This window comes from Leptopilina heterotoma, unplaced genomic scaffold (genome assembly GCF_015476425.1).
Source record: "Leptopilina heterotoma isolate Lh14 unplaced genomic scaffold, ASM1547642v1 Lhet_38, whole genome shotgun sequence".
NCBI classification, from domain to species: Eukaryota; Metazoa; Arthropoda; class Insecta; order Hymenoptera; family Figitidae; genus Leptopilina; species Leptopilina heterotoma.
The window spans coordinates 698,421-719,790 of NW_025111054.1; the positions used below are offsets into that span (position 1 = coordinate 698,421).

General features: G+C 22.5%; 3 protein-coding genes across 4 annotated transcripts; all 3 read left to right on the forward strand.

Annotated features, from left to right (window-relative positions):
- The first annotated feature begins 1,726 nt into the window (after positions 1 to 1,726).
- On the forward strand, positions 1,727 to 8,573 carry LOC122505924 (clathrin light chain). 2 transcript variants are annotated; one of them, XM_043617808.1, is made up of 6 exons: positions 1,727 to 1,870; positions 2,213 to 2,389; positions 3,497 to 3,622; positions 3,708 to 3,819; positions 4,296 to 4,307; positions 7,774 to 8,573. In XM_043617808.1, the coding sequence occupies exons 2-6, from the start codon at positions 2,245 to 2,247 to the stop codon at positions 7,952 to 7,954; spliced, it is 576 nt and encodes a 191-aa protein (XP_043473743.1). In that variant the 5' UTR covers positions 1,727 to 1,870; positions 2,213 to 2,244; the 3' UTR covers positions 7,955 to 8,573. The 2 variants fall into 2 exon arrangements, with proteins under 2 accessions (XP_043473743.1, XP_043473744.1); XM_043617809.1 differs by lacking the exon at positions 4,296 to 4,307.
- A 1,607-nt stretch (positions 8,574 to 10,180) lies between these two features.
- Positions 10,181 to 14,379, forward strand: LOC122505916 (N-acetylneuraminate lyase-like). The gene is made up of 8 exons (XM_043617797.1): positions 10,181 to 10,332; positions 10,744 to 10,805; positions 10,927 to 11,003; positions 11,259 to 11,404; positions 11,493 to 11,661; positions 13,392 to 13,540; positions 13,708 to 13,879; positions 14,133 to 14,379. Exons 1-8 carry the CDS (start codon positions 10,327 to 10,329, stop codon positions 14,297 to 14,299), a joined length of 948 nt encoding a protein of 315 aa, XP_043473732.1. The 5' UTR covers positions 10,181 to 10,326; the 3' UTR covers positions 14,300 to 14,379.
- An 827-nt stretch (positions 14,380 to 15,206) lies between these two features.
- Positions 15,207 to 19,069, forward strand: LOC122505906 (mitochondrial intermembrane space import and assembly protein 40). The gene is made up of 2 exons (XM_043617785.1): positions 15,207 to 15,352; positions 18,548 to 19,069. The coding sequence occupies exon 2, from the start codon at positions 18,576 to 18,578 to the stop codon at positions 19,017 to 19,019; it is 444 nt and encodes a 147-aa protein (XP_043473720.1). The 5' UTR covers positions 15,207 to 15,352; positions 18,548 to 18,575; the 3' UTR covers positions 19,020 to 19,069.
- Positions 19,070 to 21,370: the final 2,301 nt, after the last annotated feature.

Consider the following 21,370-nt stretch of genomic DNA (forward strand, 5'->3'; position numbering starts at 1 on the left):
CACCTCTGTTTGTAGAAAAAAATTTATGGTGCAGTCACAACTCGGTTGCCTGCGCGTGCGCAGTCACCTCCGCATGCAAAACTTATGCATGCAGGTTGCCATGGTAGCGTTCAAGAGTGAGAGAGATAGGAAATTATTCTATCTCTCTCACTCTTGAACGCTACCATGGCAACCTGCATGCGGAGGTCTGAACGCTTCCTAACTAACTAATTAACTAACATTCTAATTTTGTCCTGAACGAATAATTTATTAGTAAAAATGAAATTATTGAAAAATTAATTATATTAAGGGGATCCCACATACCGACAATGCAGATCAAAAATAGTTAAAAATCTGCAACGACCGTTTCTTGAAAAATATAAGGAATTATGACCTATAAATTTGTGAAAGTCATTTTTTATTATAAATACATAGGATGAGTATTTTATTTGTTGTAATTATTAAAAAAAATATATTGTTAGAAAATTAAATATGGTCAGTTTCCAAGAGCCCAAACTGCAACGACCTTTTCTTGAAAACAACAAAACAAAATAATTTTTCCATTTAGCAAACTTAATTTTAATAAAAAATACACATAATAAGATTCATTACATATGAAAACAACAATAAAAAACTTTAATTTATGTAAACTGTTTTGTATAGCAATTTACAACAAGAAGAACACATGTGACAGCTTTTAGTAGTTCATAGAACCAAGAGATGGCGCCAAAGGTTCCAAAACTGACCAATTTTGATTATTTTTAGCTTTAAATTAGCAACAATAAAATATAATGTTTTCTTTTCGAGTAAAAATTCATTAGTGATGAAAGACACACAATGAGAGACATTTATTTTGTTCAAATTGTTAAAGAAAAGTTAATGCTAGTAAATTAAATATCAAGTGCCACCGAACAGCTGTCACGTATACACTTTACAAAAAATAAAGTTTTTATTTATTCCTGGATGGCAAATGAGTCTCATCCTCCGTATTTTCCTACAAAATTAAATTTCCCAAATGGAAAAATTATTTTGTTTCGTTGTTTTCGAGAAATGGTCGTTGCAGTTTGAGCTAGTAGTCAAAGATGTGTTACAGGGAAACTGCCCATATTTAACTTTCTAACGATAATTTTTTTCAAATAATTACAACAAATAAAATACTCATCCTGTGTATTCATGATAAAAAATGAGTTTTCCAAATTTATAGGTAATAATATCTTATATTTTCCAAGAAACGGTCGTTGCAGATTTTTAATCATTTTAGATCTGCAATGTCGATAAGTGGGATCCCCTTAATATGTTTAGTTGTAATAATAAATGGATAAAAATTTTATAATCAGTTATGACGGCCTAGTTACAAAACGAACGCAAAACGCTTGACAAAAATACCGGTGATATATGAGCACCTTTAAGCAAAATACAATTTCATGGGTGCAAGAGAGATAGTCAGATAGCACTATTCTTTTCTCTCGTGAGATTCTGCTTTCAATTTTAAGGTACAGTCACACGACTTTTGGAAAAATTATTTTTGTCTTTCTCTCTCCTATGACAGAGGCATAAGTTTGTATCATTTTTCGTTTTTGGAAAAAGTAAGAAAACGTAGAGTGAGACAAACTTAAGCCTCTGTCATAGGAGGGAGAAAGACAAGAATGGTTTTTCCAAAAGTCGTGTAACCGTACCCTTATTTTTTCCGAGTTGAATAAACATTCTGAACTCCCCTTTATCAACCTGTACTCGCAGGTGCAAAATTATTGTTAGTTTCCCATCTCATAAAAAGTGATCAATGATCGTTATTGACGTTTCTAACCTGAATTTGACATTTGACGTAAAAATCTGAATATTGCAAAAGGGGTGTTTCCTTAATTCAACAACACCTATAAATTTATTAAAACTCGTAAGTTAATATTACAATTACTCAGTTTTATTAAATTTATTCATACTCTAATAACACAAATCTGTCAAATTACTATTTTAATACTAATTTTACCATTATTAATATACATTTATTTATCTGAAATATGTACATATAAAATAATAACACGAAAGTTAATTATAGTTATACTTCTCTATATTATATTAACTCTTACTATTTTCAAATTAGACATAAATTTTTAATCAACTAGAGTGTTAAATATTACTTTCGATGTTCTTTACTTTATTATTTAGTGTTTTTTTTTCTTATTTCTTTTATGCCTAGACTTTTTTTATTTATTCAAATGAATATTTCTTTTTACAGTGATAAAATAGTTTCTTTTTTTTGGTGAAAATATGGATGCCTTTGGGGATAATTTTGTTGAGCCAGCAGAAGTTGATCCAGCGGCAGAATTTTTAGCTCGAGAACAAAATGAACTTGCTGGACTCGAGGTTGAAATTCCTCCAATGACAAATGTTGCTCCTATTTCCATTGACGATGGTAAATTCATTTTCTATTTATTTACAATAGTTTTTTGCTAAGAATGTTTTAAAAAATTTCCATTTAATTTTGATTAGAATATTAAGAAAATTAATATCTATTTTCTTCAAAATAATCATAATTTTATTAAAATTTTAAAAATTAATTAAACTTTTTTTAGAAGTTTTATCAAAATAGTATTAAAAATAATTAAAATCCTGTGGAAAAATTTAATATTTATAAAAATAATTGAATTCTTGCGAAGAATTTCTTTAAAATTTTTAAAAAATATTTTAATTTTCTCAAAGAATTTCTTCAATTTTGAGCGTAATTGATTTATGAAGAATTTCTTTCAAGTTTCTAAAATAATATTGTACGTGTTAATTATTATATTAACAATATGATTAAAAGAAATTTATTTAAACTTTTTGAGAAAATTAAATTTTTCTCAGAATTTTATTACAATTTTTTTAAATAACTGAATTCATTCTAGGAATTATATTAAAATATTAAAAATAATTAATAATTTTATTATTAATATTATTAAGTTTTATTAAAATTACTGATCGAAAATTAAATTCTTTTCAAAAATTTTATCAGCATTTTCGTAAATAATTAAATTCTTTTGGAAAATTTCTTAGTTTTTTGGAAAAAATGAGAATAATTAAATTCTATCGAGAAATAAATTTTTATAAAAATTGTACTGAAAATAATTGAATTTATACGAAGAAATTTATTATTTATAAAAATAATTGAATTCTTCAAAAACTTTTAATAATTGTAATTAAAAAGTTGATTAACGAATTATATTAACATTTTTTAAAATAAAAGAATTATTTCTAGAAATTTAATTGAAATTGTATTGAAAGTAATTAAATTTTGTTGAAGAATTTCTTTGCATATTTTTCAGAATAAGGGAGTTTTCTTAATAATTTTTATTGATTTGAAAATTTTGATAGTAATTGACTTCTATGAAGAATTTCTTTCAAGTTTTTAGAATAATCGTGTTTGTTAATAATTGTATTTAAAAATTTAATAATTGAATTTCATTAGAATTTTTAAAATTATCGTTTTATTTATTCATTTATGAGAATTTGAATTATTAAACATTTTTCGTTGTATTTTTAGAGCCAGAATTGGATTTAGAGCCGGAACCAGAACCAGAAGTGCCAGCGCCGCCACCACCAGTAAAAGAAGAACCGGAGAAGATCAAGAAATGGAGAGAAGAGCAAAAAGCAAGATTAGAAGAGAAAGGTATTTTTATTAACTATCAATTAATTGATGTTCGCATAGTAAAAAAATTTATTTAACTAATTTTTTTGTTTTGAATCTTTTAAAGACGCCGAAGAGGAGAAAAAGAAGCAAGAATGGAAGGAAGTCGCGAAGAAGGAATTGGAAGAATGGTATAAACATCATGTTGAGACCATTAGTAAAACCAAAGCTACCAACAGGTAATTTTCTCAATAAATTTTCTTTTTATTCCTATAAAGTTGATTTAAATGTTAATTTACTTAAAAAATTAAGAATATTTTTTACACAATGATAAAATAACTTGAATTTATTTCATTAAAAATTTTAGGTAAATTAATATTTACATAGATGTTGGTTAAGAAAGTTTAGAAAAATTATGAATGTATTCATAAGGAAGACACTAAATTTCGAAAAATAAAAATATTTTATTTTTACAAATGTAAAATAAAATATTTTCTTTTGTTTATTTCTAAAATGAAGAAGAAATATCTTTTTTTTTACAAATATTAAGTGATTTCTAAACTTTCTGTACATCTTGAATAAATAAAAATTCTAAGATATTTATAAAAGATAAAGAATTTTTTTTTAAAATAGACTAAATTAAATATTGATATTATTTTATAACATTTTCTAAAATGTTTTTTATAAAAACTCTCGTTCTTGTTTTGCTTCCTAGGGAGTCAGCCAAGTAAGTTGAGAAAGTTAATTTCTATTTTGCATGACTTTTTGCACATGCAATGCCTTTTATTCAAGTTTCATAAAGCTCACTGTACTCAATTTTTTATTATTTATATTTGATTACTTATCTCGATTATTTCTAGGTTTATATTTAAAAACTATTATTTAAACAAATATCTATATTATTAATAATTGTTGTAATTTTAATAATGTAAGAGGCAAGTGCGAGTTTTTGGTTGGCCCAATTTAAGACAACCTTTTGACGACTGGTCCAAATCAATGTGCTAATAGTCGAGCCAGCTAGTGAAATATTTTGCAACTATTTAACACCTTTTGGTGATGATTGACGGCTTAATTTCAAATATCTACATTTGGTTTATTACTATTAACTCACTTAGTTAATTTTTAGCAAAAGCTTTTTATTTATTTATTCAATATACGGGCACTAGAATTAAAAGCTTTGTAAGTATTAATTTTTAAAATGTTTCTGTCAAAGCTTCGCCTGCTAAAGTTTGGCCAACCTAAATTCGCCACTAGGAGAATTAAAGATACGTTACTAAGTTATTTTTTAAATTATCGGCTTGTAGATTCGAAGAAAATGACTTCTTTTAACTTTTATTTTGACGATTTAGAAGAAATAAAAAATTTCCCATAATATTATTACGAATGGAAATGAAAATATAAAAATTAAGTTTCGATTTTTACAATATTTGAATAATAGTATAACTCCGCGACAAAAGGTAATTTTAAATAAATTTAAAATTTAAAAAATTAAAAATTTTTTTAAAAAAACTTTAAAAGTAAACGGCCTTTAAACGTACTCTATTTTGAAAATTTCCCCCAAATGTCTCCTAATTTTTTCGTCGCAGGAAATAAATTATTTTTAATAATTTTTAAGTAATTCTGCAAAAGAATTCAATTATCTTGATAACCAACAAAATTCTCTCCATGAAATCAATTATTTTAAGGAATTTTAATGAAATTCTTTTCCAAAATTCAATTATTTTTATAAATATCAAAATTCTTCTCAAGAATTCAATTATTGTCAAAAATTTTAATTAAATTCTTGGCAAAATTTAAATTATTTAAACAAAATTTAATAAAATTGCACGAATTCAATTATTTTTATAAATTTTAATGAATATCTCGTCAAGAATTCAATTATTTTTATAAATAGCAGAATTTTTCGCCAAAAATTCAATTATTTTCAAAAATTTTAATAAAATTCTTTCCAACATTTCAATTATTTTTAAAAGTTTTTCGCAATTTAATGTTTTTAAATATTTACTTTTTTCATAAAATTTATCAACAGATTTAATTATAGAAAAAACTTGTTGATACAGTTCTACGAAAAGATTCAATTATTTTTATGAATAATAAAATTTCAATTTACGAATTCAATTATTTTCATCGCAGAATTTCAAATATTTTTAATACAATTTTAAATAAATTCCTTGAAAAATGCAATTATTATTAAAAAATTTATTAAAACTTGAGGAAAGAATTCAATTTTAAGAAACATTCAATTATTCAATAAAGCAATAAAATTTGCTACAATAATTCAAATATTTTCATAAATAACATTTAATTCGTCGCAGAAAATCAATTATTTTCAAAAAATTTTTAAGTAATTTTGCAAAAGAATTCAATTTGCTTGATAAACAACAAAATCGCATAAATTTTTCCCATAAATTAATTATTCGAAGGAATTTTAATAAAATTCTTTTCCAAAATTCAATTATTTTGATAAATATCAAAATTCATCGCAAGAATTCTCGTCAAGAATTAAATTATCTTTGTAAATAGATAGAGAAAGTTTTTTCAAAAATTAAATTATTGTCAAAATTTTTTTTTTTAAATTCTTCTCAAGAAGTCAATTATTTTCAAAAAATTTAATAAAATTCTTCTCATAAATTGAGGTTTTTAAAAATTATTATTTAAATTCTTCTCAAGAATTCAATTATTTTAAAAAAATTTAATAAAATTCTTCAAAAAGTTTTCAATTATTTTCAAAAAATTGTTATAAAATTCTTTAATATAATAAATTTAATTAAAATTTTAATTAAATTCCTTAAACGAAATTAAATATTTTCAAAAGTTGTTAATACAATTCTTCGTAAAAATTAAATTTTAAGAAACATTCAATATTATTTTTTTTTTTTTTTAAATAATTGATTTCTCGTAGAATTGAATTATTGTTTTTCGTAGTTTTAACTAACAATTCTGTAGAATTAATTTTTTTGAAAAAGTTTAATTGAATAATAATTGATGTTATTGATTTAAAGTAGAATTTTAGTTAAAAATTCTAAAAAATGTTAATTGAATTGAAATCATACAAATAATTTTGAAGAAATTACAATAAATATTCTTGTAATAATAAAATAATGATTTTGTCAGTCGGTCATCTTTAATTATTATAAAACATAAGGAAATAAATCACTTTCTTTATGTTTTATAATAATATTCTTATGAGTTGTTCAATTTGAAAAGAGGTGTTTGAATTTGAAATTTTTGAACATCTTAATTCCAATGAAAAAAAATTATTAAATTTTAATTTTAAATAAAACTACTTATGTTTTCGAATAATTTTACTTTTGATAAAATTTGTAAATAAATTTAATAGAACATTTTTTTTGATATCTAATAATTTTGAGGGCGAATCAGAATATTCTTTAGGGTCAAGGAAAAAGTGAAAGTTGTGTTTGGAAATCAGGGAAAAATAAAGTTAAATTTTGGTGGCAACCCTGTATAAATAAATTATATTTTTATCTTTATTTAACCAATTTTTATGGTCCCCTAAAAGTCCCCTATTTTTTAATTTTCAGTCCCCTATTTCCCCTAAAATATTTTTTAAGGGCCCATTCAGATTTTTGGGAGTTTCCAAGTTTTTAGAAAATATTTTTAGGAAGATGGAAAAAGAGGCTGACTAGTTAGCAGATTGGTTTTTTAAGAAGAAAATGGAGAAGAGGAAGTGGTGAAAAGTAAAAAGATTTGATTCTGTCGTTTCGAGATTAGCCCTTCAAAACTTTGAATTCATTTTTTTAAGCTTTGGAGCAGTTAAAATTAATAAAATTGGTCTCATTCTGACCCCACGGTCGGGGCTTACTTTGAACTTTGGTATACTACCCCAGTTTTCCGTTCTAAGGTTTACAAAATTTCTTGATAAAAAAGTTTTAATACAAATTATACATTATAACAGAAATCATAATCCAATATTACGTCAGGATACTTTATAAGATCATTTCTGAGATGTTCATCTAAAATTGGTTCTTGATGCGTTAAATACCTTTTGTCGTGGAGCGTCACAAGTAGCAAACATAATTATAATATTGGAGGCATGTTATTCGCTTTTAAACATGCTTTTTTGAATAATGTAGATGAAAAAATCGAGTATTTAGTCACTCTCGAGCATGAATAGAATGAAAACGTAGCATCTTGTTTTGATAAATCTTTTTCTCTGTCACTTTCTTCATTAGAAATGCAGAGAAACAATTTGTGGCGGAAGCTGATGAAGTTGAACCAGGAACCGAGTGGGAGAGAATCGCAAAATTGTGCGACTTCAATCCAAAATCAGCAAGAACATCAAAAGACGTTTCTAGAATGCGCTCCATTATTTTGCAGCTTAAGCAGAATCCACCATCTGCCATTAATTGTTGATCCCGAAATTGTACTCTTTTTCCAATTCAGATTATTTAAAGCAAAAGAAGAAAAATGCAATCTAGTATGTTGGAACAAAATATTTGCGATTGGCTAGAAAACAAAGGGGGAAATGAGTCTGTCGTTGGAAGAAAATTTTTTTCGACAATTCCTATTGGCAAATATCAATGTTACGAAAGAGATGTCACTAAAATATGATATATCATTAAATATGGGTAATTCCCTTTCATCCATAAAAATAGTTGTACATCAAACTCGTAATCTTGTTAAAAGAATTTATTGTACAATCGGGAGATTAGAAAACTTTATTTTAATTTTCATTTAGAATGACAAGGTTTTTTTTTTTTAAAAAAAGTAGGTTTACATGTATTGCTAATTAAAAGGAGCGTCACTCAATAGCGTTTTCAATTATCAATTATAAATATATCAAATTGTATTTGGAAAAAAAATTGTCTTGTTATTATTGCATTCCATGAATTATTGTTTAGATTTTCGAGAGTAGACTATTTATTTTCCTATTATTCTTTATCTTGGAAACGTCTCTCGAATCTACGTGTATATTATTGTAGAAGTTGATTCTGTCCGTTAATTAACAATAAATAATTTAATGGAAAATGAATTTGCTGTCTTATTAATTCGTCAATTCCTATAATTACCTTCAGATTCGTAATCAGCGACCTTGAAAACCCCCGAGTAACAAGTTTTGAGCAATTTTAAAAAATGTCCGCCATATTGGATCCGCCATTTTGAATTTTCAAAATTTTGAAAATCTGACATTAGATTCGTATAATCTCGGGGCATGACAGAGTTGAGGAAATGAAAGAATAAACTTGTACTAAACGCATAAAATTTTTTTCGGCAATGAAGAAATGAATAATTAAATTAAATAATAATAATAATTAAATAATTAAAATTTTTGTAATTTGGAAAAATAATTGTTCTCACAAAGATTCTTTGGAATTATCTAGTGTGACAAGTAAAAGAAAAAAGGATTGTAAGATGTAAAGTTAAAATTTAATATTTGGGTAATTCCACGTGAGATTTGCCTGATATTTTAAAATCGGTTAAAAATATTATTTTATCGTTTTTTATTTTAAAAAAATATGATATACGTATTTTTTTATTTTTGTATAATTGCTCAAATTTTCGAGTTATGAATTTTCGAAATTTTGAATTTTTAAAATAAAAGTAGATCTATTTTTAGTAGCTTATTAGGTTTGAAAGTATTGAGTTTAGAAAAAAGTTGTCAAAGAATGAAAAATTTGATTTTTTCAACTTTTAAATAATATAAAAAAATGGTTTTCAATTTTTAATTAAAAAAAAATTATTTTTTTTATAAACAAATTAATTTTTTTAAAATTATTTTTTTATAAACGAATATTAAGTCGGAAAATTTTCTCTATATTTTCAGGTATAAATAAATTTTAAAAAATTAAAATTAATCATTTGATTATAAAAAAATATTTTATAAAATTTATTTTTTAAAATTACTTTTTATAATCAAATAATTAATTTTAATTTTTTAAAATTTATTTATACCTGAAAATATAGAGAAAATTTGTCAAAAAGCCCCAAGTTGGGCCGATTTGACTGTTAAAACAAAAAATTGTAGAATGTAGACAGTTAAACGCCTTAATTTTTATTTTGATCTCATATTTTATTAAAATGGTACAACTAAAAAATTGTATACCTTTTTTAATTTTCCTCTTCATTTTTTAACCTAGATTTATTTTTACCTACTCTCTCGTCAAACAATAATAGATGCAATTATAAAACTAAGGAGACAATTTACTTCAAGGATTTAACTTTCACATGGAATAACTTAAAATTGTTAAGTTTAAACTAAAAAATTTCTATTTCTTTTTTATATTGTCAACTTTTCAATTATTAGTTTCATTTAATATTAAAAACTAGTACAATATTTAAAATTGTAATATTATCGTCTTTTATAAGACTTCTTTTTTAATTAATCGAATTATAATATGGATTAAAATTATTTTATTTTATTTTTAATAAATTTGATTTCCAAATATTTAAAAAAAACATTTTGTTTTAATATTGAAAATATAAAAATTATTATTTAAGAAAAATGCAAGTGAAACTTTTTTGTAAAAGTAATATTGCGAAATAGTAATCGATTGGTTTGGTATTCAAAAATTGGAAAATGTCAGGTGTTGAAGAAATTAGTAAATAATTGCTATATAGGTGCTTACTGTGTTGATTTGAATGTAAAGGGATTTGGTAATTTTTATTATGTTACCACTAACAACTTATAATTTGCGCAATGAACCAGTTTCTCACTTTTTATTCGAGGTCCTTACTTCGTGCCGCGGCATTTCACTTTTAAAACTAGACACAAAAAGTTCGTCACGATGTTGGTAAGTGTAAACAATTGCTTACAAAATTATCTCTTTTTTTCTATGCTAACAAATAATTTTCATATTTTTATTAAGTGTGTGTTTAATTCTTTTTTTTATTGTTTTCTTGTTTTTGCATTTCTTTTTTTATTAGTTAATTTTTAATAGTCAAATAGTTTCAATATATTTTCCAACTGGTTTTTCACTAAAAAAATAAATATTTAACTTTAGAAAAATTTAATAATTGTAAATCTAGTTAGTATTTTACTACAATAAAAATTTCTGAATCAATATGATTTTAACTTTTATGAATTAAAATTTTTTGTCGTTTATTTTTCTTTCACATTTTTCTAACACTTTTTTAAATTATAAAGAACTTAGTATTAACACCTAATTTTATTTTCGAAAAAATAAATTTATATCTTATTTTAGGTGGAAGAATTTATTTTAAGAGGTATTCTCGTTGCAGCGTTGACGCCTTATAACTATAAAGAGTATGAATTTAGTTTGATTTGAATTTTCCTGGTTTTTATAATATTTATTTTTTTTATTTTAATGTATTATAATTTAGTAAAATTGAATTTTGTAACAACTAACATTTTACTTCACTTTCAGTACATTATCGCTAAATCTAACAGTGATCCCAGATTATGTTCAATATCTCGAGAAAAAAGGCGTCGCTGGTGTCCTTAGTGTGTAATTTATAAATTAAATTACTTATTTTACAAATATTTTTATTTTTTGTTATTTATATTTTATATTACGTTAAATTTAATGTTTAAGAATTTCAACATAAATATAAAATCGTATCTCTTAAATAAACCTTTTTTTAAATACCATTCAATTTATTGGGTTAAAGAGTAATTTTTGGTTTAAAGAAACTACAGTAAATAACTTTACTTATTTTATTATTTATTTATTATAATTTTATTTTTCGAAAAAATTAGTTGGCGCAACGACAGGTGAAGGTCAAGCTTTATCTGTCCCCGAAAGAAAATCTCTTGCTGAGGAATGGATGAAGGCCATAAAATCAACAAAATTACATTTAATGGTTCACATTGGAGGTGCTCCCCTTCCTGAAGTTTTAGAATTGGTTTGTCATTAAGTTAATTTTGTTTAAAAATTATAAAATTGGTATTTTTTAATATTAATAATTTTATAAATTTAAATTTTTTTTTAAGGCAAGACACGCTGAGAAATTACACGTTGACTCTTTATTGACATTACCGGAATTATACTTTAGACCTTCAAATGAAAAGGAATTAGCGACTTATTTAAAACTTGTATCGGATGCAGCACCCAATACGCCTTTACTGTATTATCATACGCCACAACGAGCACCAGTAAAAGGTACAATTTTTCTTTGTAATTTTTCTAAATGATAATTATTTAGCACTTTGCAAAATTGTTACTAACTTAGTCTAGTTCTTTTTCGTTAATGGGTCCAGGGGCCTAAAATAGTATATTAAGCAACAAGAGAACAAAAAAAAATTGAATTTTTAAAATTCATGAGCAAACTGAATTTTTTTTCGTAAACTATGAAATTACCACGAATTTTAATACAAAACCTTCAATTTTTTCTATTTCTGACAATAATTTCGTTTTAAATAACTTAAGTTTTCAAGAACTTCAATTATTTTTAAAAATTTTAATAAAATTCTTGCAAAATTCCACAGGAATTCAGTTATTCAATTTTTAATAAATTTCTTCGAAATAATTCAATTATTTTCATAAGTAATAAAATTTTTCACAGGAATTCAATTATTTAAAATACAAAAATTCATAAAATTTTTATAGAAATTAAATTATTTAAAAAGATTTTTATAAAATTCGTCGCAAGAATTTAATTATTTAAAAAAAATTAACATATAGTTCTTTTCAAGAATTCAATTATTTCTAATAATAAAATTCTTCACCGGAATTCAATTATTTTCATAAACTTGAATAAAATTCGTTGTAAGAACTCAATTATTTATAAAAATAATAAAATTCTTCACAGAAATACAGTTATTTTTATAAATTTGAATAGAATTCGTTGGGAGGATTAAATTATTTTCAAAAGTAATAAAATTCTTCGCAGAAATCCATTTATGTTCAAAAATTTAAAAAAAAATCCTTGTTAAAATTCCAAGTATCTTTGTAAATAATAAAATTCTTCTCCAAAATTCAATTATTTTATGAAAATTTTAATAAAATTCTTAGGAAAATTTTAATTATTTTCATAAATATAATGAAACTCATCGCAGGATTTTAATTATTTTTTATACAATATTTTAATCAAATTTCTCGAAAAATGCAATTATTCTTGAAAATTTGATTAAAATTTGTCAAATGAATTCAATTATTTAAAAATTTATTGATAAAATTCTTTATGAGAATTCAATTTTAACAAACATTCAATTATTCAATAAATCATTTATTTTTTAATTTAAATAATTGAATTTTTCTAGAATTTTCTAATAAAAATTGATTTAAAAATGAATCAACGAATAATCGATTTATTATTATTTATGAAAATAATTGAATTATTGCAACGAATTTGTTTTACATTTTTTTTAAATAATTTAATTTTTTTGAGAAATTGTACCTACTGCTTGTAAAAATAATTGAATTCTTGCGAAGGATTTTTGTAAATAATTAACTTATTTTGAAAAATTTTATGGTAATTTAAATTATTACAAAACATGAAGAAGGCGATCAATTCGAGTCGAAGACTCGGAGTGATTCTTCATGTTTTTTAATATAATATTCTTATAAGTTGTTGAATTTCAAAAAGGTTTGAATTTGAATGTTTTGAAGAATTTTAATTCCTACAGAAAAATAATGATTAAATATTTATTTAAAAAAGAAGTTATTGATGTTTTTGAATAATTTTACAATTTAAAAAATTTGTAAATAAATGTAATAGAACATTTTTTTTTTTTGAGTGTCTAATAATTTTTAGAGTGAATCAGAATATTCTTTAGGGTCAGGGAAAAAGTGAAAATTTTGTCTGGAAATCAGGGAAAAATAAAATTAAATATTTGTGGCAACCCGGGTTCAGTATAAACATTAACTTACGAATTCTGATTTTTATGTAGGTCTAAACATTGCCGAATTTTTGGAAAATTATGGAAACTTAGTTCCAACTCTTGTTGGTATTAAATATTCAAATACAGATTTGTCCGAGGTTGCTCAAGCATTAGAAGCGAGAAATCGAAATTATACAATTCTTTTCGGAGCTGAGAAGGTAACTATTATTAGATGACTTATATTTAATCATCTGAATAACTTAGAGAAAAATTAAAAACTTGGAAATAATTTTAAAAAATCTTATTTTTTAGTATTATATTAAAGTTTATAACGCATATAATATTTATATAATCTTTAAAAAAATGTACTAATAAAATATTTTAGTTAATATATCCAGCTTGTGCGTTGGGTGTAGAAGCTTTCATATCGGCTTCTTCGAATTTATTTCCTGAACTTCCATTGACGATTAGCGAGGCATGGAAAAACAAGGATTTTGAAAAAGCTAAAAAACACCAAGAACTGTTTACAAAATCTCTTAATGTTTATCCTCTATTTGGTATATATTTTCATTTATTTTTAAATAATATCCATTGAGGGGCTAGATCGATAAAACGACGCTTCGCTATATCTCCGTCGGTTCTTCGATCCAGCCCCTCAATATTTGTTTTAAATAAATCGAAAAATTTTATATTTTTTTTTTAAATTATTATATAATAATAATTTGTTAATCAGTTTGGTAACTATTATAATAGCACTGTTAATAGTTATTAAATTAATTTAATGAATAAAAAACAATAAACGTATTGCAGGAAATCAAGTGCAAGGTATAAAACTTGCAATGCGACACTTGACACCTTTTGATTTTGGTGATGCTCGCATCCCTTGGAATCGGATTTCTGCAGAAAAAGAAATCAAGTTAGTCAAGGAATTGCAAAAAGAAGTTGTTGATAAAATGGAATTTCTTGGTATTAAATGATGAATAGAGTAATAAATTTCCAAATAAGTTACTTATTGTGTACGTGTACGTAATTTTTTAATAAAAAATTTTATAGCAAATTTATGACTCGTTTAAATTTATTTATTTAATTTAAACGCCGATTTCAAAATTCCATATGACTTCCAGGTTTTCCAGATCATTTCTTTTAGAAATTCCAGGGACCCAAAAATAAAATTGTTTTGATAAATTTTTAGCTACACACTTTCCTGTTTAAAAAATTTGATATAGGAACGGAAAGAAGTTGTCCCACTGATTTCAAAGAAAGTCCTATCAAATTCTATCAAAATTGATTATTAAAAATTGTTTCCAATTCAATAAGATTTTTAATAAAAATTCGATCAAATCCTATTAGAAGCAACAACTTAGAAACAAATCGCTTTAATATAAGGTTATGTTTGTTATTTTTCATGTTTTTTCAACTGATTTCAACTGTAAGCATTAAATTTAAAATCAAAAAGTTGATTTTATTTATATATATATATATATATATATATATATATATATAATATATATTTTCAACTTGAAAATTTGAGACTTTTACGATTCAAATAAAAAAAATTAAATTTTCAGAACGAGATTTTATAAAATTTTCTGAGGAGCAATTTTTCTATTGTAATAAGTGATCATGGAAATTTCTTTCTAGTATGGGATTTAGATGAAACTGTAGTTTATTATTCTCTTGAATGCAACTAAAAAAGTAGTGAAACCTTTTTGGAAAAACGCGAGAAAAATATAAAATAGCATTTTTTCGCGTTTCTTATTTTTTTTCTTTGCAATGTAGAGACAATTTTAAACTCATTGCTCGACGCAAAACGCAGCGCAGCGTTTACAAATTTATTTGTAGATTTACCTTTACGAGATTATTCTTTCCATTTAACTGCCCAACTCTGCTTATATAAGAAATTGTCAAAAATTGTAAAAAGACCTTGACTGATGGAAGGAATTTCGTGGTTATGTTAAAAGATAAAATTCAAAAGAATATTAAGAATTATTAAACTTTATTTTCAACGAAAAGTACATTTTTTTGCAGCAGTAAGTTTATATAAATCAACTAAATTATTATTATTATTTGAATTCCGCCTGCTAGTAAAGAAAATTAATTACAAAAAAATTGCAAAACTAATGCTTTAATTAAAAAAAAATAATGTCATCATCCAGAATTTTTACTTAGTGAATTTATATTAATTTTATTATTATACCATTTTTTTTTAAACTTATTATTGACATAAGTAATAAAAATGTGTTTTGATGTCTATACTTCAAATACATTCATTACAAAGGAGTCATAAAATTTAAAAAATTCTTTGAACTTCTAAAAGCAGACGAAAAATTGATGAAATTTGTAAACATAACATTTGCACGTGACTTGAGATAATTTTTCTGATTGAGTTTATGAGGATCTTTGAAAATTAATTTTTATTATATTTACTAGCAAATATTACGCGCGAAACGTGTTATTCAATAATTTTTTATTATTATTATTATTATGCAAATTACAAAATTTTTAATTTTCAAATATGAATTTTTGAATAATTTCAAATTCAAACTTTAAAAAAATTCAATTATTCACTAATTTACTAATTAATTATTCTTGTTTATTAATTCCAAAAATTTTAATAAAATTCTTTACAAGAATTCAATTATTTTCATAAATATAATAATATTCATCGTAAGAATACAAATATTTTTATAAATAGTAAAATTTTTTGAAAAAATTCAATTATTCTGAAACAAAATTTTCATAAAATTTCATAAACGAATGCAATTATTTTCTAAAATTTTAATAAATCTTTCGAAACAATTCAATTGTTTTTTTAAATAGTAAAATCTTTGCAAGAAAAAATTCAATTATTTTCAAGAAAATTTCACGAAAGAATTCAATTTTTTCTTAATTCGTTATAAAATCTTTGCAAAAATTTAATTTTTTTTAAAAAAGTTTCACAAAAGAATTCATTTTTTTAATTCGTTATAAAATATTTCAAAAAAATTTAATTATTTTCTAAAATATTAATAAATCTTTCGAATAATTCAATTATATTTATAAATAGTAAAATTCTTATCAAAAATTCAATTATATTCAATACAATTTCACGAAAGAATTCAATTTTTTCTTAATTCCTTACAAAAAATTTAAATAGTATTCAATTCTTTTCCTAAATGATAAAAATCTGCGAAGAAATTCTATTATTATCAAATTTTTTTATAAAATTCTTTGGAACAATTCGATGGTTTTCAAAACATTAATTAAAAAATTGAAAATATTTAAGAAGATAAAGTATTAAAAAAGATACAAAACAAAAAAGCAAACAACAACTAGAAATTCAATTATGTTTAAGAATTTAAAAAAAATTCTTGTCAAAATTTCAATTATTTTTAGAAATAAATAAATTCTTCTCCGAAATTCAATTATTTTCAAACAATTTTAATAAAATTCTACGCAAACATTTAATTATTTTCATAAAAAATAAAATTCTTTTTAAGAATTCAATTATATTCATAAATACCTAATCGCAGAATTTCAATTATTTTCCTAAATAATAAAATTTTTCGTAGGAATTCAATTATTTACTAATTTTTTATAAATTTCTTCGAAACAATTCAATTATGTTCATAAATAATAAAATTTTTAGAGGGATTCAATTATTTTCGTAAATAAAATTCTTTTTAGGAATTCAATTATTTTCGTAAATAATAAAACTCATAGCAGAATTTCAATTATTTTTAATACAATTTTAATTGTTCTCGAAAAATGTAATTATTCTTAAAAATTTTATTAAAATTCGTCAAAAAAATTCAATAGTTGATAAAATTCTTTATGAGAATTCAATTTCAAGAAATATTCAATTATTCAATAAATTATTTATTTTTGTATTTAAATAATTGAATTTTCGTAGAACATTCTAACAAGAATTTATTTAAAAATGAATTTCAGTTATAATTCTAGAATTTAATGTTAAGTCTGCTTATAATTGATATATATAGGTAAATTATTTTCGAAAATTATAATAAAATTTTTTGAAACAATTCAATTATTTTCCAAAATTTTAAGAAAATTTTTTTGTCAAGAATTCAATTATTTTTCTAAAACGAAATTCTTCGCTGAAATTCAATTATTTTCAATATCTACTATTTTAATAAAATTTCACAAAAGAATTGAATTATTTAAAAAAAATTTTAATAAAATCCTTTTGGCAAAACTTCAATTATTTTAATAAATAATAACATTTTCACAGATTTCCAATTATTTAAAATACAATTTTCATTCAATTTTTTGAAAATTTCCTATAAATTTATTCAAAAAATGCAATTATTCTTAAACATTTGTTTTCAATTATTTTTTTAAATTTTAATAAAATACTATGTATAGAAATTCAATTTTAAGAAATAATTTAATTAATTCGAAGAATTTTTATAAAAAATTTCATTTTCTCGAAAAATGTATTTATTCTTAAAAATTTTATTAAAATTTATTGATGGAATTCAATTATTTGAAAATTTGTTGATAACGATTCTTTATGGAAATTGAATTTTAAGAAACATTCAATTATTCAATAAATTATTTATTTGCATTTTTACATTTAAATTTGTATTTAAATAATTGAATTCTAGTAGAATTTTCCAATAAAAATTGATTTTCATTTCATAAAAATGAATTTCAGTTCAACTTTTAGATAATAGAATATTAAAAGCAATATAGCGTAAATTATTTGGAAATAATTGAATTTTGAAATTAATTTTTTCGAAAAAGTTTAATTGCATTTTTTTAAATATTATTTGAAGTTTTTATTTTCTAATAATATATTCAATTGAAGAATTCACGAATAATTGAAATTTCGTAAAATTGAATATTGTAAAGAAATGAATTTGAAAATTGTCCAAGAAATTTTTCGAAAATTATTAAAAATAATCGATTTAAAGAAGAATTTTAGTTAAAAATTCTTGAGAAAGTAATAATTAAATTGATAATGATTTTATCACTCGGTCATGTTTTATAGTTAGTGAAAAATTTAATTTATAGTTTTAAGTAAAATGTTGTCTTATTTGATTCGGAATATTTATATTTTTCTCAGTAATTTTTCATTTTTGGTCCGTAAAGTCCGTATTTTTAAATACTTTCACTAAGTTCGAGCCCTGAGTTTTTGATGTTTTATCACGATTCTTGACTTTATTTTCAGTAGTTAATTTCACAAATTAATTTAAAATTTCTTCTTTTCAATTATTTTACAGGAAAATTTGGAGATTTGATTAAAAAAGAATGCCTGTGGTTTACAAAGAAGGCAAGGACACGATTATATTTAAAACAGAAGAGGAGTATGCAGCTCCAAGTAAAATTACTCTTCCTGAAATAGAACCCAGTCCTGGACTAATTTTACCAAGTGGCGAAATAAATTGGAATTGCCCTTGTCTGGGTGGCATGGCAACAGGACCATGTGGTGTTGAATTTCGAGAAGCATTCTCCTGCTTTCATTATTCCACATCCGATCCAAAAGGGCATGAATGCTATGACGCATTCAAAGTAATGCAAGGTTGCATGACTAATTATCCTGGATTGTACGGCAATAAAGAAATGAATATGGATGAAGAAATTGCTGACGAGGAAGCATCGCCAGGAGATGATATGAAAAATTTAAACGACAGTGATCAAGTGTTACACTTGCAACAACAGGAAAACAAAACAGAAATAGTGAGCAAAAAGTAGTTTATAAATAAATAAATTATGTTTTATAATAATTATAAAATTTAAAAGGATTCTTTTATTTCATTCTTATTATTATCCTTCGATTGGTGGACAATTTTCCCAAAATCCGTTTCCCAAAATATTTTTTTCCCAATGCTGGATTTTCCAAAAAATAATTTTCCCAATGTTGTATTTTTTCCAAAATGTATTATTCCAATAAATTTTATTTCGATAAAACAATAGTTTGAAAAATTATAGTTTGAGTAAATTCTATTTTGAACAAATTTTAGTTTAGAAAAATAATAGTTTGTATAAATATAAATAGTATTTTGAAAAAATTCTAATTTCAATAAATTCTATTTCGAAAAAAAAACAATAATTTGAGTAAATTCTATTTCGAAAAAAAACAATAATTTGAGTAAATTCTATTTCGAAAAAATAATAGTTTCCAATAAATTTTTGTTTAAAAAAAAATACTTTTAATAAATTGTAGTTTGAAAAAATAATAGTTTAAAAAAATTGTAGTTTGAATAAATTCTAGTTCGACAAATTAATAGTTTCAAATTACGAAAAAAGACTAATTTCAATAAATTCTAGTTTGAAAAAATAATATATAGTTTGAGTAAATTCTATTTCGAAAAAATAATAGTTACAATAAATTTTTGTTTCAAAAAATAATAATTTGAATAAATTGTAATTTGAAAAAATAATAGTTTGAGTAAATTCTAGTTTGAAATTTTTTTTTAATAAATTCTAGTTCGAAACAGATTGGTGGACAATGTTGGATTATTTTTTTGGGAAATAAAATATTGGGAAAAATGATTTGCTTGGGAAAATTTTTTTTTGGAAAATATAATATTGGGAAAAATTTTTTTTGGGTAAACATTTTTTTGGGAAAATTGACCCCCCACCTTATCCTTCGAATGGTGGTCTTTTTATTTGAATCGAATGAAGAAATTAACTGATTTTTAAACCGAGGATAAATTTTATTTGACAAACTTTCATTTCATAAATTTTTTTGAAAATTTTAATTTTACTTTTACTTTTTGGATTAAAGATGTTTTTTTATCCCTAGAGAAATTTTAGAGGACATATGACTACTAAAACCTACTATTTACTACTTTTTAAAAAAATTTGCTACTATTTTGATACTTTTTTCAGATTTCTGACACTAAAAACTACTTTTTTCTCACAAATTACATTAGTTTAAATCCGCTAATAATTGAAATAAAGAAATTATTCTCAAAAATTTTTATAGAATTTTTAGAAACATTTTTAACAATTTTAATAAAATTCTTTGAAACGATTCAATTATTTTCAAAAATTTTTTAAAAATCCTTTTGGCAAGAATTCAATTATTTTTCTAGAACGAAATTCTTCACTAAAATTAAATGACTTTCAATATCTACTATTTTATTAAAATTTCACAAAAGAATTCCATTAATTTTAAAAAAATTTAATAAAATTCTTGACCAAAATTTCAATTATTTTCATAAATGATATTTTCACAGATTTCCAATTATTTAAAATACAATTTTCATTCAATTTTTTGAAAATTTAAAATAAATTAACTCAAAAAATGCAATTATTCTTAAAATTTTTTTTCAAATTTTCATAAAATTCTAAATAGAAATTTAATTTTAAGAAATAAAGAATTATTCAATCCACTATTTTTTTTTGTATTTAAATAATTCAATTTTCGTACAGCTTTTTAACGAGAATTTATTTAAAATGAATTTCAGTGAAAATTTTAGAATTTACACTAGTTTAAGTCCGTGAATAATTGAAATAAATAAATTATTCTCGAAAACGTAAATAAAATTCTTTGAAACGATTCAATTATTTTTCAAAATTTTAAGAACTTTTTTTTTGCAAAAATTCAATTATTTTCCCAAATAATGAAATTCTTCGCTGAAATTCAATTTTTTTCAATATCTACTATTTTAATCAAATTTCACGAAAGAATTAAATTATTTAAAAAAAATTTAATAAAATTCTCTTACAAAAACTTCAATTATTTTTATAAATAATAAGATTTTCACAGATTTACAATTATTTAAAATACAATTTTATTTCAATTTTTTGAAAATTTTATATAAATTTACTCAAAAAATGCAATTATTCTTAAAATTTTTGTTTCAATTATTTTTTTAACTTTTGATAAAATACTATATAAAAATTCAATTTTACGAAATAATTTAATTGATACGAAGAATTTTTATAAAAATTTTTAAAAATAATTGAATTCTTGCAATGAATTTTATTAAAATTTTCAAAAATAATTGAATTCTTACGAAGAACTTTATTAATTTTGTTTAAATAATTGAATTTTAGCGAAGAATTTTATAAAAATCATTTTAAATATTTGATTT